Source organism: Mytilus trossulus, chromosome 3 (genome assembly GCF_036588685.1).
Source record: "Mytilus trossulus isolate FHL-02 chromosome 3, PNRI_Mtr1.1.1.hap1, whole genome shotgun sequence".
Lineage (NCBI taxonomy): Eukaryota > Metazoa > Mollusca > Bivalvia > Mytilida > Mytilidae > Mytilus > Mytilus trossulus.
Genome location: NC_086375.1, coordinates 93,689,950 through 93,707,972, shown reverse-complemented (window position 1 = coordinate 93,707,972; position 18,023 = coordinate 93,689,950). Strand labels below are relative to the sequence as shown.

The following is an 18,023-nucleotide window of genomic DNA, read 5'->3' as shown; positions in this document are numbered from 1 at the left end:
AAACAATGGATTGTTTAGTTGCTAAGTTTCAAATTTATCCAGGGACTTACTTTTCTTTTCCAGTCAAATTATGGCCATGGAGTTGATAACATATATAATTACCTTAGTAGGAAACAGTAGGGGGAAAAATTATACTACTGTACAAAATTATTAATGTGAAATACAGTTTAGACACCACAATTTTTGCCTATTCTTTTCTAAACCTTAAAGGCTCATTTTTACACTTGCAAGAAAATCCAGCTATTTGGTACTTTCATATTATAGCAGAAATAGGATGTGGTATGGTCCAGTGCCAATGAGAAAACTCTCCATCCAAGTGACAATGTCATGAATGTGTAAACAACTCTCAATCCAAGTGACAATGTCATGAATGTGTAAACAACTCTCCATCCAAGTGACAATGTCATGAATGTGTAAACAACTCTCCATCCAAGTGACAATGCCATGAATGTGTAAACCACTCTCCATCCAAGTGACAATGTCATGAATGTGTAAACAACTCTCCATCCAAGTGACAATGTCATGAATGTGTAAACAACTCTCCATCCAAGTGACAATGTCATGAATGTGTCAACAACTCTCCATCCAAGTGACAATGTCATGAATGTGTAAACCACTCTCCATCCAAGTGACAATGTCATGAATGTGTCAACAACTCTCCATCCAAGTGACAATGTCATGAATGTGTAAACAACTCTCCATCCAAGTGAAAATGTCATGAATGTGTCAACAACTCTCCATCCAAGTGAAAATGTCATGAATGTGTCAACAACTCTCCATCCAAGTGACAATGTCATGAATGTGTCAACAACTCTCCATCCAAGTGACAATGTCATGAATGTGTAAACCACTCTCCATCCAAGTGACAATGTCATGAATGTGTAAACCACTCTCCATCCAAGTGACAATGTCATGAATGTGTCAACCACTCTCCATCCAAGTGACAATGTCATGAATGTGTCAACAACTCTCCATCCAAGTGACAATGTCATGAATGTGTAAACAACTCTCCATCCAAGTGAAAATGTCATGAATGTGTAAACAACTCTCCATCCAAGTGACATTGTCATGAATGTGTAAACAACTCTCCATCCAAGTGACAATGTCATGAATGTGTGAGAAGTAAACAATTATAGGTCAAAGTAGAGACTTCAACACAAAGCCCCAGCCCACACCAAACAGCAAGCCACAGTGAGCCACAAATGACTAGCCCAAACATCACAAACAGGAAAATCAAAGGTCCAATCCACACAAATTAACAACTGCGCCATGAGCCCATAATACACCAACTGCTTATTCAAAGATTTAAGTTCAATTACTTTAGAATGGCTTATCAGAAATTTATAAAAACAAGAGTGCACATGCTGAAATGTCTCAAAAACTGTAAATCAAGCATTTTTATGAATAAAATTCCTCAACTAAGAAAAGTAAAATCTAAAACACATGAAAATTGAAAGGATCTTATGTCAAAGTTCACCAAAATTTCACATAAAACTGCTAAAAGCATTTGAGTTGTCAGAAAACTGGAAAATCCTTGTTTTAACAAATAAACCCTTAAACTTAGAAAAGTAAAATGTAAAAAAAATAAAAGGGAGCTCAACTCATTATCACTGAACTAGCATACATTTGTTATGGGCCCAGCCTCCGGGTGCGGGAATTTCTCGCTGCATTGGAGACCTGTTGGTGACCTTCTGCTGTTGTTTTTTTCTATGGTGGGGTTGCTGTCTCTTTGACACATTCCCCATTTCCATTCTCAATTTTATCAATAGATTTAACCAATTCACCAAAGTTTCATGCAAACTAGTTAATAGTGTTTCTGGGTTATTGTCCATCATGATGACAATGGATCTTAAAATTAACTCAAATTCATGTACAAATGGTAAACCAAATTATAATTAATTATGAAAAGTTGACTGCATTGCCAATCTGTCATTTTTTTGAGATGATTATATCATCACATTATTAAGTACAGAACTTAGAAACAAGACAAATTATAAAATGAAAAAGTAAAATTTGGTGTATACTTACTTATTGGTTTGGCCTACTTCAACTTTTGAATCTGCCCCAGAATGGTGTCTTCTTCTATGTGACCCCCCAGACTGGAACTCAGGTTGGTCTGCCATAGGCTTGACCCTCAATCTGGCACATGCCAGATGGTAAAAACTCTGCAAAGATGAAAAATATTCTTTATGTTAATCATGTTCATCATGTTAATGCAGTTTAATCTTGTTTAAACAATTTGAGAATATCAAATAAAATTGATCTTTTAGGTGTATCATCTTTTAACCATTAACACATGTAAAATGAAATCAAGCAGACATAGAAAAATCTTTATGAACATGTTCGCCATCTATTTAAATTAGTTATGGTGGATAACTTAATGACGAAAAGAACATTTGTTTATAAATGTATTAATGAACAAGTCAGCTTTGAAAACGCAAAAACAATGTTGAACAATTGTAAGACATGAAATGAATATTTTTTTGCAGCTTCTAAATATATCTTGATGTCTCAGGTATTTGTAAATCATGGAAATGTACAGTGAACGGCTGTGTGAATGTGTCTTCTGATATTTTTTTTTTATAGAATGTCAATTCAGTGCTGTTTAAAATAAAAGTGTATGGACATAACTTGTGTATGATGGATGAATTTTAACATCCATGGATTAAACATTCAAATCTATTAAACAATAAACAGAGCGTCTATTTGAGTTATCATTTTACGATGATTTTTCATCTGAGGATGTTGTGAAATCAACCAGCTGATTTGTTTTCTTTTAATTTATCACGAGACCATCAATTTACCGAACAATTTTAACCATTCGGTAGTTTAAGGGTGGGAATGAACAGGATATTTGTAATATTCTTTCATTAAAAATTGAATTAAAAAGGTAAAAAGACAGACAAATGGATAAATTGATAGCAAACATACAACACATGGCCAGCTTGTGATCAGCAATAGGTTTTTCAAGACCAATTTGTCAAAGATGAAAAATAACCTCTTCATTTTCCATTAATGATGTTCACGAAAACACAATGCTAACAAAATGGTAATGGAATTTCACTTCTCCAAGAAATTGACCACTTCTCCCAACTCTCTCATGAAAAAAGTAGTCAATTCTCCCTTTCAAAAATCCTAGATTAGGCCCTGATGTTATAAAATTTGTTAGGAGATGGAACCTTACACATCAAGCACTCTTCAATAAGTCAATAATATCACCTACAACTAAGTAATGTGGATAGAACAAGTCTATGGGTCTAAAAGGTATGCTGGTGAATACTCTTTGAAATGATTTCAGCTATGGTTGTCAATGCCATAATGGTCACTGCCCACAGGCACTTGTTTCTATCCATGGGAAGGTCGACTATCCATATAAATTGAAGAAGGTGGCTAACAAAAGTTTTTTTAGGTCACGACAGTCTCCGCTTCGGACGCTTGAAAAGTTGGTAGTTCAATTTTTCGCCATGGTTTAGTGAATTATGATTAGAATACCGTGAAGAGGTACACTGTGGGGTATATAAAATTAGTTTAGTGTTAAAGAAAAATATTCACTGAATCGGTTCACATAAAGTAGGGATTTAAAGGGTACAAAAAGCATCCGAAGCTGAGACTTGTAACCTAAAAAAACTTTTGTTTGCCACCTTCTTCTATTTATATGGATAGTCGACCTTCCTATGGATAGAAACAAGTGCCTGTGTCACTGCCACTGGTAAGGATTAAGTTGCCAATGTTGAGAGAACAGGCAAACAATATACACAAGGAACTGTTCACTCTGATTAACAGTGATTACCAGTTTGGGAAATTTAGATCAATATTCATCCAACTGGACAAATAATATATCAACACCAACTCTAAAGTGTTCAAAGCTTAATGAGTTAAAAGCTGTTTCACGACTTCACGTACATTTGTACAGTCTGATTTTTTCAGTGTTCACCGTTCTAACTTCTGTTTTTGTGGTGTGATATTTTTGTAAGGAGGAAACCTGATGAAATTTGACCTTCCTATCAAAATAATGTTTAAATAAACCTTCTTTACCTACTACATCCAGTTGTGACTAAAGAATAGGAAAATTCGTGTATTTTCTGGATAATATTCTGATATTAAAATCTTGGATATTTTATCTGTGTCTGTACAGATGATCAATGCAAACTGCGCACGCACAGTGGTTTCCAACATTTCCGGTTTAGAAGAATATTAAAATTGCATAAAAGTGCAAGATTTCTGCATTTTTTTACATCTGTATTATATTGTTTCTTACATTGAATAGATTAAAAAATCATTTCAGACTTCATTTATGCAATAAACTGACTATACTGTTATTTTACGTTCCCTTAGTGAATCGGAGTGATTCCCCTTTTCCCAGAAAGTGCACTTGAACTTTTGAGATGCCCTGATAACATTGGGCCATTCCAGTTAATTTCTGGCAGGCGGGAATGGATCGGGAGAATTTTTATACGTTTCAGAAAAAAATCATGAAAACTACCTATCAGATGTTATAATTAAGACCTACCAGATGTATGATTTCCTTAGATGTAATTATTTTAACCTTGAAAACTTGCTGCAGCAAGACCCTTAGAAGTTTTTTGCGTATAATTATATGTGTCAGATGAAAAAAAATTCACAGTGACACCACTAAGATGTATAAATTTTACACCTCTCAGAAAGGAACATCCGTCCCCATTTAGCAGACATTAACTGGAATGGCCCATTGGACAACAGTACATAAACTGCTTGCACTTTTAACATGTCAAGTTAATTATATATTAAAGTCAGTTGTGTCAAGGACCAAGTTATAATATCTCATTAAATTCCTTTGAAATAAATTCCTTTATCTAAGAATATGTACTGATGCCACCTTTATTCGTTTAGACTTAAAATTGGTTAATTTTTTGTTATTTATTGAATATCTTTTTTTCAGCATTCCGTTTGTTTTTGCACTTTTTGATATTGATGTTTTAATGTTCCCTGTATCCCCATACCTCTATATTAAATTTGAAAAATTCTTAATACTAAAAAGGAAAAAGGAAAACATATTGCCGGTGATACCTGACTGAGGATAGGTCTACGGGTCTATGCAACCTTAACCGAAATACAATTTATGTAATACGGAACAAAGACTAAGTAAGCCCTGTGATGTTTTTCCAAGAATACAAACACTTATCAAATTACAAGCGTGTGAGTTATTTTTTTTTAAATATACAAAAATAAATGCTGAAAATAATATCCCATATCACGATAGTCATGATAGTAGTCTCATACATTGAGTAAACCAATTCCAGGAAACTCAAATTACGTGTCCTTAGTCTGTACAGATGATAATAAAAAAAAAATGGCTCGTGACTGTTGAACGCATCTTAGCCATCGAATTTGAGATAACTTAAATACAATTAGGTCTGAAAATAGTTAAACATGTTAAACTTACAACTAGAAATTGACAATGAGGGTATTCATGGAAAACAAAACTTTTACGGAAAAAGAGATGGTAACAGCTTTTCGATTGTGAACTTTCCATTCTGTGTATCAACATTCCAGCAACCTGCATGCGGAATATATAACTACCAGTTGAAAACGCATTTAGTAGAGAAGTATTATTGGCAATGTCTAGGTCATCAGTATCATTAACGTGGCCCGTCAGGAATATATAAGAATGAGGAATTAGCACAGGAGTTATCAGGAGGTTTAGACTTTACTTCGTCGATATTGAGATCCTGCAACAAGTTTTCATTTATAATTATTTTTTTTAGTTGCAGTTGGTTTTGATATAGGCATAATAAATGGTAGGTACATACTAATCTTTTAACTAGGGAGGTATTTTCGTGTAAACTGATTTATGATGAAGGATGTTGCCCATAGAATCTCACCGAGTATTTATTGGCAAGGAAAAGTTTTATGAAGGATATTTTTTCTTTTCATCTTTTCCCTTGCGAACTGGTTTGAAAAGGCTGTCACTGGCAATATCAAAGATCGTATAAGGTGATAGGACATACCACTGGAATAGGTCACCGTTTCCAGCTGGTTTAGGTGTCACCATCAGAATTATATGAGAAGGACAATAAACTTTCCATTACTTCTTCTACTTTCTGCTACATAGATGACGTTATTTCACGAAATAATTCGCATTGAACGCATCTATCCCATCGAACTAGAGAAAAAGGATACAACAGAAACAGTTAAGTCGGCCTCATATCTTGACTCACATCTAGACATTGACAATGAGGGTCGGCTGAAATAAACTTTACGACAAAATAGATGATTTCAGCTTTCCAATTGTGAACTTTCCGTTTCTAAGTAGCAACATTCCAGCAGCACCTGTATACGGGACATATATCTCCCGATTGATACGATATTCCCGTGCTTGCATTTCCTACGATGATTATCTTGATAGAGGGTTGCTGCTCACAAGGAAGCTATTAAACCAAGAGTTCCAAATGATGAAGTTGAAATCATCCCTTCGTAAATTTTACGGACGCCATCACGAGTTGGTTGACCGTTATGAAATAAACGTGTCACACATGATATCGGATATGTTCCTTACGTCGAAACTACAACCCCCTCAGTCCCTTTCATGAATGTGACCTACCGAATTAGATATAGGAAGATGTGGTGTGAGTGCCAATGAGACAACTCTCCACCCAAATAACAATTTAAAAGAGATGAACCATTATAGGTCAATGTACGGCCTTCAACACGGAGCCTCGGCTCACACCGAACAACAAGCTATAAAGGGCCCCAAAATAAATAGTGTAAAACCATTCAACGGGAAAACCAACGGTCTAATGTTTACCGGATTTGTTATAACATAAACAACACGACGGGTGCCACATGTGGAGCAGGATCTGCTTACCCTTCCGGAGCACCTGGGATCACCCCTAGTTTTCGGTTGGGTTCGTGTTGCTTATTCTTTAGTTTTCTATTTATGAGTTTGACTGTACCTCTGGTATCTTTCATCCCTCTTTAATATGAAAAGCCGTATCTTTTTATCACAACAGAAAGTCTCGCCGTAAGTAAACATTACTTTAGGAATCTGAGCGCCGAGCAAAGGAACACTATATATATTTCGATTTCACGGAACCTTACCAAATTTGGAAAAGGTTACATTTTTATCTTCGCAGACAGCGCTGTTCAGAGTATTTGAAAAAAATCTTGTAGAAGAACTGAATTGCATGGTAATACGATTCTTAAAAAAAAAAATGAATAATTTGCAATAAGGGATTAAAATACAAAATAAGTACCCCTTTTAGGTAAAGCAATGTCAAACAGGGTAAAATCCTGATTAGTTGAGTTAGTTGGTAGGAAAAACTTAATAAACACAAAACAGGAGATGCAAAATGGCCTTAGCATGTATATAATGATTCTGAGAAAGAATCAGGACATTCTAGAGGAATCTAGGAAGAGAGAGGTAAGACGAATATATACCACAATTACTGAGCCAGTCACAAGTTAACACGAACTGACATCGCCATTTATGTAAAATGTTAAAATTCCTCCAAGAAATTATTGAACCTCTTGATGGATAGATGTCTATGGTTTCAGGAAAGTTATTACTTGAATGGATTGAAATTCTCCTTTGAACCAAATTTTGGAAACTTGTGTGACACTTTTTGCAATCATGATTTTGTATTAAATAAATGCAGAATGAGATTGCTGCCATGGTTAATAAAAAAAGAGGTTATATTTCACTATTACAACTATTGGAAATTAAATATATGGAAAATGCTGTTATTCCGAAATGTGTATCGCTACCTCTTGTACGAATAATCTCAGTTATGTGTTGTATTTTGTAGGTCATATTCGAGGATAAAATGACAGGATTTTTTGGTTAAACCAGTTGGAACAAATTTAAAATTAGAACCCATGCTGCTGACAGATAAAACAATGACAAAGTTTACAAAATTGAAGACAGACAGACGCCGGACAGATGAACGACGGCCGACCGAACAAATACACTAATTGAAAACAATTTAGCTCCTGTATTCTTTATACAGAATATGAAAATCGGAGTTCCACAAAAAAGTATCTGAATTAATGTAAATATTTAGTCACATAAAATATCCTTTCACAGCGTCAATATTAGTCACAGAGATGTCCTTTCATAGTGTCAATATCAGTCACAGAGATGTCCTTTCAGAATGTCAATATACGTCACGGAGATGTCCTTTTACAGTGTCAATATAAGTCACAGAGATGTCCTTTCACATTGTCAATTTTAGTCACAGAGATGTCCTTTTACAGTGTCAATATTAGTCACAGAGATGTCCTTTCACGGTGTCAATATAAGTCACAGAGATGTCCTTTCACGGAGTCAATATTAGTCACAGAGATGTCCTTTTACAGTGTCAATTTTAGTCACAGAGATGCCCTTTCACAGTGTCAATTTTAGTCACAGAGATGCCCTTTTACAGTGTCAATATACGTCACGGAGATGTCCTTTCACAGTGTCAATATCAGTCACAGAGATGTCCTTTCAGAATGTCAATATACGTCACGGAGATGTCCTTTTACAGTGTCAATATACGTCACGGAGATGTCCTTTTACAGTGTCAATTTTAGTCACAGAGATGTCCTTTTACAGTGTCAATATTAGTCACATAGATGTCCTTTCACAGTGTCAATATTAGTCACAGAGATGCCCTTTCACAGTGTCAATTTTAGTCACAGAGAAGTCCTTTTACAGTGTCAATATTAGTCACATAGATGTCCTTTCACAGTGTCAATATTAGTCAGAGATGCCCTTTCACAGTGTCAATTTTAGTCACAGAGATGTCCTTTTACAGTGTCAATTTTAGTCACAGAGATGTCCTTTCACTGTGTCAGTATTAGTCACAGAGATATCCTTTCACGGTGTCAATATAAGTCACAGAGATGCCCTTTCACAGTGTCAATATTAGTCACAGAGATGTCCTTTTACAGTGTCAATTTTAGTCACAGAGATGCCCTTTCACAGTGTCAATTTTAGTCACAGAGATGCCCTTTTACAGTGCCAATATACGTCACGGAGATGTCCTTTTACAGTGTCAATATAAGTCACAGAGATGTCCTTTCACAGTGTCAATATAAGTCACAGAGATGTCCTTTCACAGTGTCAATATACGTCACAGAGATGTCCTTTTACAGTGTCAATATCAGTCACAGAGATGACCTTTCAGAATGTCAATATACGTCACGGAGATGTCCTTTTACAGTGTCAATATACGTCACGGAGATGTCCTTTCACAGTGTCAATTTTAGTCACAGAGATGTCCTTTTACAGTGTCAATATTAGTCACATAGATGTCCTTTCACAGTGTCAATATTAGTCACAGAGATGCCCTTTCACAGGGTCAATTTTAGTCACAGAGATGTCCTTTTACAGTGTCAATATTAGTCACATAGATGTCCTTTCACAGTGTCAATATTAGTCACAGAGATGCCCTTTCACAGTGTCAATTTTAGTCACAGAGATGTCCTTTTACAGTGTCAATATTAGTCACATAGATGTCCTTTCACAGTGTCAATATTAGTCACAGAGATGCCCTTTCACCGTGTCAATTTTAGTCACAGAGAGGTCCTTTTACAGTGTCAATATTAGTCACATAGATGTCCTTTCACAGTGTCAATATTAGTCACAGAGATGCCCTTTCACAGTGTCAATTTTAGTCACAGAGATGTCCTTTCACAGTGTCAATATTAGTCACAGAGATGTCATTTCACGATGTCAATAATAGTCACAGAGATGTCCTTTCACAGTGTCAATATACGTCACGGAGATGTCCTTTTACAGTGTCAATATCAGTCACAGAGATGTCCTTTCACAGTGTCAATATTAGTCACAGAGATGTCCTTTCACAGTGTCAATATTAGTCACAGAGATGTCCTTTCACGGAGTCAATATTAGTGACAGAGATGTCCTTTCACGGAGTCAATATTAGTGACAGAGATGTCCTTTCATAGTGTCAATATCAGTCACAGAGATGTCCTTTCACGGTGTCAATATAAGTCACAGAGATGTCCTTTCACAGTGTCAATATTAGTCACAGAGATGTCCTTTCACGGAGTTCATATTAGTGACAGAGATATCCTTTCACAGTGTCAATATCAGTCACAGAGATGTCCTTTCACGGTGTCAATATAAGTCACAGAGATGTCCTTTCACGGAGTCAATATTAGTCACAGAGATGTCCTTTTACAGTGTCAATATAAGTCACAGAGATGTCCTTTCAAGTGTCAATATACGTCACAGAGATGTCCTTTTACTGTGTCAATATTAGTCACATAGATGTCCTTTCACAGTGTCAATATTAGTCACAGAGATGCCCTTTCACAGTGTCAATTTTAGTCACAGAGATGTCCTTTTACAGTGTCAATTTTAGTCACAGAGATGCCCTTTCACAGTGTCAATATTAGTCACAGAGATGTCCTTTTACAGTGTCAATATACGTCACAGAGATGTCCTTTCAGAATGTCAATATACGTCACGGAGATGTCCTTTTACAGTGTCAATATACGTCACAGAGATGTCCTTTCACAGTTTCAATATCAGTCACAGAGATGTCCTTTCACAGTGTCAATATTAGTCACAGAGATGTCCTTTCACAGTGTCAATATCAGTCACAGAGATGTCCTTTTACAGTGTCAATATACGTCACGGAGATGTCCTTTTACAGTGTCAATATCAGTCACAGAGATGTCCTTTTACAGTGTCAATATACGTCACGGAGATGTCCTTTTACAGTGTCAATATACGTCACGGAGATGTCCTTTTACAGTGTCAATTTTAGTCACAGAGATGTCCTTTTACAGTGTCAATATTAGTCACAGAAATGTCCTTTTACAGTGTCAATATTAGTCACAGAGATGTCCTTTCACGGAGTCAATATTAGTGACAGAGATGTCCTTTCACAGTGTCAATTTTAGTCACAGAGATGCCCTTTCACAGTGTCAAAATACGTCACGGAGATGTCTTTCACAGTGTCAATATTAGTCACAGAGATGTCCTTTCACAGTGTCAATATTAGTCACAGAGATGTCCTTTCACAGTGTCAATATTAGTCACGGAGATGTCCTTTCACAGTGTCAATATCAGTCACAGAGATGTCCTTTCACAGTGTCAATATCAGTCACAGAGATGTCCTGTCACGGTGTCAATATAAGTCACAGAGATGTCCTTTCACAGTGTCAATATCAGTCACAGAGATGTCCTGTCACGGTGTCAATATCAGTCACAGAGATGTCCTGTCACGTTGTCAATTTAAGTCACAGAGATGTCCTTTCACAGTGTCAATATTAGTCACAGAGATGTCTTTTCACAGTGTCAATATTAGTCACAGAGATGTCCTTTCACAGCGTCAATATCAGTCACAGAGATGTCCTTTCAGAATGTCAATATACGTCACGGAGATGTCCTTTCACAGTGTCAATATTAGTCACAGAGATGTCCTTTCACAGTGTCAATATTAGTCACAGAGATGTCTTTTCACAGTGTCAATATTAGTCACAGAGATGTCCTTTCACAGCGTCAATATCAGTCACAGAGATGTCCTTTCAGAATGTCAATATACGTCACGGAGATGTCCTTTCACAGTGTCAATATTAGTCACAGAGATGTCCTTTTATAGTGTCAATTTTAGTCACAGAGATGTCCTTTCACGGTGTCAATATCAGTCACAGAGATGTCCTTTCACAGTGTCAATATCAGTCACAGAGATGTCCTTTCACAGCGTCAATATAAGTCACAGAGAGGTCCTTTCACAGCGTCAATATAAGTCACAGAGATGTCATTTCACAGCGTCAATATAAGTCACAGAGATGTCCTTTCACAGTGTCAATATAAGCCACCGAGATGTCATTTTACAGTGTCAATATTAGTCACAGAGATGTCCTTTCACAGTGTCAATTTCAGTCACAGAGATGTCCTTTTACAGTGTCAATATTAGTCACAGAGATGTCCTTTCACAGTGGCAATTTTTGTCACAGAGATGTCCTTTTACAGTGTCAATTTTAGTCACAGAGATGTCCTTTCACAGTGTCAATATTAGTCACAGAGATATCCTTTCACAGTGTCAATTTTAGTCACAGAGATGCCCTTTTACAGTGTCAATATAAGTCACAGAGATGTCCTTTCACAGCGTCAATTTCAGTCACAGAAATGTCCTTTTACAGTATCAATTAAAGTCACAAAGATGTGCTTTCACGAAGTCAATATAAGTCACAATGATGTCCTTTCACAGTGTCAATATTAGTCACAGAGATGTCCTTTCACAGTGTCAATATCAGGCACAGAGATGTCCTTTCACAGTGTCAATATACGTCACAGAGATGTCCTTTCACAGTGTCAATATTAGTCACAGAGATGTCCTTTCACAGTGTCAATATAAGTCACAGAGATGTCCTTTCACAGTGTCAATATCAATCACAGAGATTTCCGTTCACAGTATCAATATAAGTCACAATGATGTCCTTTCACAGTGTCAATATTAGTCACAGAGGTGTCCTTTTACAGTGTCAATATAAGTCACAGAGATGTCCTTTCACAGTGTCAATATCAGTCACATAGATGTCCTTTTACAGTTTCAATTTTAGTCACATAGATGTCCTTTTACAGTGTCAGTTTTAGTCACAGAGATATCTTTTCACAGTGTCAATATAAGTCAAAAAGATGTCCTTTTTCAGTGTCAGTTTTAGTCACAGAGATGTCCTTTCACAGTGTCAATATTAGTCACAGAGGTGTCCTTTCACGGAGTCAATATTAGTCACAGAGGTGTCCTTTCACAGTGTCAATAGAAGTCACAAAGATGTCCTTTTACAGTGTCAATATAAGTCACAGAGATGTCCTTTCACAGTGTCAATATTAGTCACAGAGATGTCCTTTCACAGTGTCAATATTAGTCACAGAGATGTCCTTTCAGAATGTCAATATTAGTCACAGAGATGTCCTTTCACAGTGTCAATATTAGTCACATAGATGTCCTTTTACAGTGACAATATTAGTCACAGAGATGTCCTTTCACAGTGTCAATATTAGTCACAGAGATGTCCTTTCAGAATGTCAATATTAGTCACAGAGATGTCCTTTCACAGTGTCAATATTAGTCACAGAGATGCCCTTTCACAGTGTCAATATTAGTCACAGAGATGTCCTTTCACAGTGTCAATATTAGTCACATAGATGTCCTTTTACAGTGACAATATTAGTCACAGAGATGTCCTTTTACAGTGTCAATATTAGTCACAGAGGTGTCCTTTCACAGTGTCAATATTAGTCACAGAGATGTCCTTTTACAGTGACAATATTAGTCACATAGATGTCTTTCACAGTGTCAATATTAGTCACATAGATGTCCTTTTACAGTGACAATATTAGTCACAGAGATGTCCTTTTACAGTGTCAATATTAGTCACAGAGATGTCCTTTCACAGTGTCAATATTAGTCACAGAGATGCCCTTTCACAGTGTCAATATTAGTCACAGAGATGTCCTTTCACAGTGTCAATATTAGTCACATAGATGTCCTTTTACAGTGACAATATTAGTCACAGAGATGTCCTTTTACAGTGTCAATATTAGTCACAGAGGTGTCCTTTCACAGTGTCAATATTAGTCACAGAGATGTCCTTTTACAGTGACAATATTAGTCACATAGATGTCTTTCACAGTGTCAATATTAGTCACATAGATGTCCTTTTACAGTGACAATATTAGTCACAGAGATGTCTTTCACAGTGTCAATATTAGTCACAGAGGTGTCCTTTCACAGTGTCAATATTAGTCACAGAGATGTCCTTTTACAGTGACAATATTAGTCACAGAGATGTCCTTTCACAGTGTCAATATTAGTCACATAGATGTCCTTTTACAGTGACAATATTAGTCACAGAGATGTCTTTCACAGTGTCAATATTAGTCACAGAGATGTCCTTTCACGGAGTCAATATTAGTCACAGAGATGTCCTTTTACAGTGTCAATATAAGTCACGGAGATGTCCTTTCACAGTGTCAATATTAGTCACAGAGATGTCCTTTCACAGTGTCAATATTAGTGGCAGAGACGTCCTTTCACAGTGTCAATTTTAGTGACAGAGATGTCCTTTCACAGTGTCAATATTAGTCACAGAGATGTCCTTTCACAGTGTCAATATAAGTCACAGAGATGTCCTTTCACAGTGTCAATATTAGTCACAGAGGTGTCCTTTCACGGTGTCAATATTAGTCACAGAGGTGTCCTTTCAGAATGTCAATATACGTCACGGAGATGTCCTTTTACAGTGTCGATATTAGTCACGGAGATGTCCTTTTACAGTGTCAATATTAGTCACAGAGGTGTCCTTTCACGGAGTCAATATTAGTCACAGAGATGTCCTTTCACAGTGTCAATATTAGTCACAGAGATGTCCTTTCACAGTGTCAATATTAGTCACAGAGATGTCCTGTCACGGTGTCAATATCAGTCACAGAGATGTCCTTTCACAGTGTCAATATTAGTCACAGAGATGCCCTTTCACAGTGTCAATTTTAGTCACAGAGATGCCCTTTCACAGTGTCAATTTTAGTCACAGAGATGCCCTTTCACAGTGTCAATATAAGTCACGGAGATGTCCTTTTACAGTGACAATATAAGTCACAGAGATGTCCTTTCACAGTGTCAATATTAGTCACAGAGATGTTCTTTCACAGTGTCAATATTAGTCACAGAGATGTCCTTTCAGAATGTCAATATACGTCACGGAGATGTCCTTTTACAGTGTGAATATTAGTCACAGAGATGTCCTTTCACAGTGTCAATATTAGTCACAGAGATGTCCTTTCAGAGTGTCAATATAAGTCACGGAGATGTTCTTCCACAGTGTCAATTTTAGTCACAGATATGTCCTTTCCTTAGTGTCAATATTAGTAACAGAGATGTCCTTTCAGGGAGTCAATTATAGTCACAGAGATGTCCTTTCACGGTGTCAATATAAGTCACAGAGATGTCCTTTTACAGTGTCAATTTTAGTAACAGAGATATCCTTGCACAGTGTCAATATAAGTCACAGATATGTCCTTTCATAGTGTCAGTTTTAGTCACAGAGATGTCCTTTCACAGTGTCAGTTTTAGTCACAGAGAAGTCCTTCCACAGAGTCCACGAAGATATTGTAAGGCTCATTTTGTTTAACAATTCCTGTCTATCTATAAGTGTTTGTAAGATACCCGATATCTTATCAGCAAGTCATACCTTTTGTTTTCAGTGTAGTCAGTCCCTCAGTACTTGTTCATAATAGGTCAACAAGCTTAGGTATGTTGTTTGATTTGCAGGGATGAATAATATGTATATTGTACCTCTGAAATATATCAAATGACCTTGCTCTTACCTCTTCCTAAAATGGTGAGGACTATTTTTCATAATGAGTCAAATTGATGATGAAAATTGGAAATATGACAAAGAGACAAAAACCCAACCATAGAGCAGACATCAGCCAATGGGTTTACAACACAATAAGAAATTCCTGCAACAGCAGTCAGGCTTCAGCTGGTCCTTAAACAAATATGTGTACTGTTTTTACATCATTTTAAAGATAAACAGTATGTGACACAATTTCCAAAGATTTATGTGTGTAAGTCTATATGTAGTATCGCAGTGTTAATGTTTATTGTAGTTGTAAAAATCCGGTTTATTTTCATTGAGAAGAACCACTAGTAGCCAGCTGTTGACAACCTTCATTTAAGAAAGCAATCAATTTTTGTGGTTTTTATATGATACATTACTGTAAATTCACAATTTTTTGCATTTTTTTTATTATTCCCAAAAATTGAATTGGAAAGATTACTAAAAGACTGCAATATATAATATGAATCTCAAATGTTTGTAAATTATTCAACAAATACAATAATAATTTCTAAATTTACAGTACATGTATGTCATTTTGTGTTTCTTAAAGGAGTCAATCTGGTAAGACCCTTTTTTGGCCCCAAAATAGAGCAGTTTTACAAAATTGTTGCAAACTTTTAGCTATTTATTGGAAAGTAGAATACTTCTACATAAATATGTAAATATGATGGGTACTAGCATCATTGAGTTATGCTAAATTACTGAAATCTTCACAATTTTAGCATTTGAGTTAATTTCTAGACAGTTGCCGTCTTAAATGGAAGTGGCCACACTGCATTCGTGTTCATTCTTAATATTTAAATGTAAGGTAGCAATACATAGTTAGAAGTTTAGTTTCGCATTATGGCCCCTGTGAATTTTTTAAATATGAAAGTTTTTGTACAATAAAATTGATTTTTAGGTAATTGAAGAATAATATAGCCTATTTAGTGGGTTTATATGAACATTTAGATTGATTTTAACATGTTTTATAGGCCATTTCAATGATTGACAGTCCGTATTTTCCTATCCGTACCGTTCATAGGTCCATAAATTATTGTAGTGTTTATCAACAAAGATTTTGCGCTCGATCTTTTCAATTCAATTTTATGGAAAAACGAGCAGGAAGACATATGATTTTTTTTGGACCGCTTGATAGATATAAACCTATGGATTCAGGAAAGGTATCACTGTAATTCATTGAAATTTTCCTTTAGACCAAATTTTGGAGACTTTTGTGACATGTTCACCCCCCTTTTTTGCTATATTTTGTATCTAAGAAATGCAGATTGTTGCCATGGTTACACCCAAAAGGGATTATATTTCACCCTTATGACCATTAGAAATCAAATCTATGGAAGATTCTCTTTCTACAAGTATATACATGCATAACACACATATAAAGCCTTCTTTGTTAGACAGGAGGGGAAAGGGGGTGTTTAAAAATTATGAGTGTCAATTTTAAGTTTTTTTCCTAACTGTGTATTGCTACCTTATGGCATTTGACAAAGCAAATAATTGCCTATTTTTCAGACAAACATACCACAAAACTATTGATATTTAGGTTATAGATACAATTCTAAGGAAGAAACAACCTTTAGTATGACAATGTATGTTAGTTTTGTTGTTTATTGTCCTTAGCAACCAATATAGACATTTTGACACATAGACTTGGTTCCGTTATTAATTGATACTTTATTGGCTACCCCTTGGAAAAGAAGATTGCGCGTTATGTAGAAACCTTAGAAGGGAACGCTTTATATTTTTTCATGCGACTAAATCAAATTTATTATTTTAGAAAGTATAAAGTCACAATTTAGCATGAATTAAGCCCAATTTTTTCCCCGCTTTTATAAATAAATTCAGTATTGACTAAATTTTAACCAAGGCCTTGGTATGGTAATACACAACAAAATTGACATTCTAGAGCTTTAAAATAGCTTTAACTTGTAGAAGTTGTCTACTGTTAAGGTTAATTTAGGTTTTTAAACAAGGAAAGACAGGCTTAGAAGGTATAGTTTTAGAAAATTGACTAAAAAAGGAGAAAATGCACTTGGACATGGCATGTTTCATAAAATCACTTTTTTGTTGCATTTCAGTGTCAACTGCTAACCTTCATAAAATATTTATTTCTGAACCGATTTTCAAAACTAGCAGGCGAAAATGCTCGTTTTAACTAGTAGAAAACAGAAATCCATTAAAAGTGGAATTGGGAAAAAAAATGTTTATCCTTAAGGTAGCAATACACAGTTAGAAGTTTAGTTTCGCATTATGGCCCCTGTGAATTTTTTAAATATGAAAGTTTTTGTACAATAAAATTGATTTTTAGGTAATTGAAGAATAATATAGCCTTCTTAGTGGGTTTATATGAACATTTAGATTGATTTTAACATGTTTTATAGGCCATTTCAATGATTGACAGTCCGTATTTTCCTATCCGTACCGTTCATAGGTCCATAAATTATTGTAGTGTTTATCAACAAAGATTTTGCACTCGATCTTTTCAATTCAATTTTATGGAAAAACGAGCAGGAAGACATATGATTTTTTTTGGACCGCTTGATAGATATAAACCTATGGATTCAGGAAAGGTATCACTGTAATTCATTGAAATTTTCCTTTAGACCAAATTTTGGAGACTTTTGTGACATGTTCACCCCCCTTTTTTGCTATATTTTGTATCTAAGAAATGCAGATTGTTG

The 18,023-nt window shown here is 35.6% G+C and overlaps 1 protein-coding gene across 1 annotated transcript in view; it reads right to left on the bottom strand.

The window, feature by feature from the left end:
- Nucleotides 1-4,185, bottom strand: part of LOC134712894 (E3 ubiquitin-protein ligase TRIP12-like) — a 47,107-nt gene extending 42,922 nt beyond the window's left edge. The window contains exons 1-2 of the mRNA XM_063574888.1: nucleotides 4,036-4,185; nucleotides 2,029-2,165 (exon numbers count right to left, since the gene is read on the bottom strand). Coding sequence (XP_063430958.1) covers nucleotides 2,029-2,123 — 95 coding nt within the window. The 5' untranslated portion in view covers nucleotides 2,124-2,165; nucleotides 4,036-4,185. The remainder of the gene's footprint in view (nucleotides 1-2,028; nucleotides 2,166-4,035) is intronic.
- Nucleotides 4,186-18,023: the final 13,838 nt, after the last annotated feature.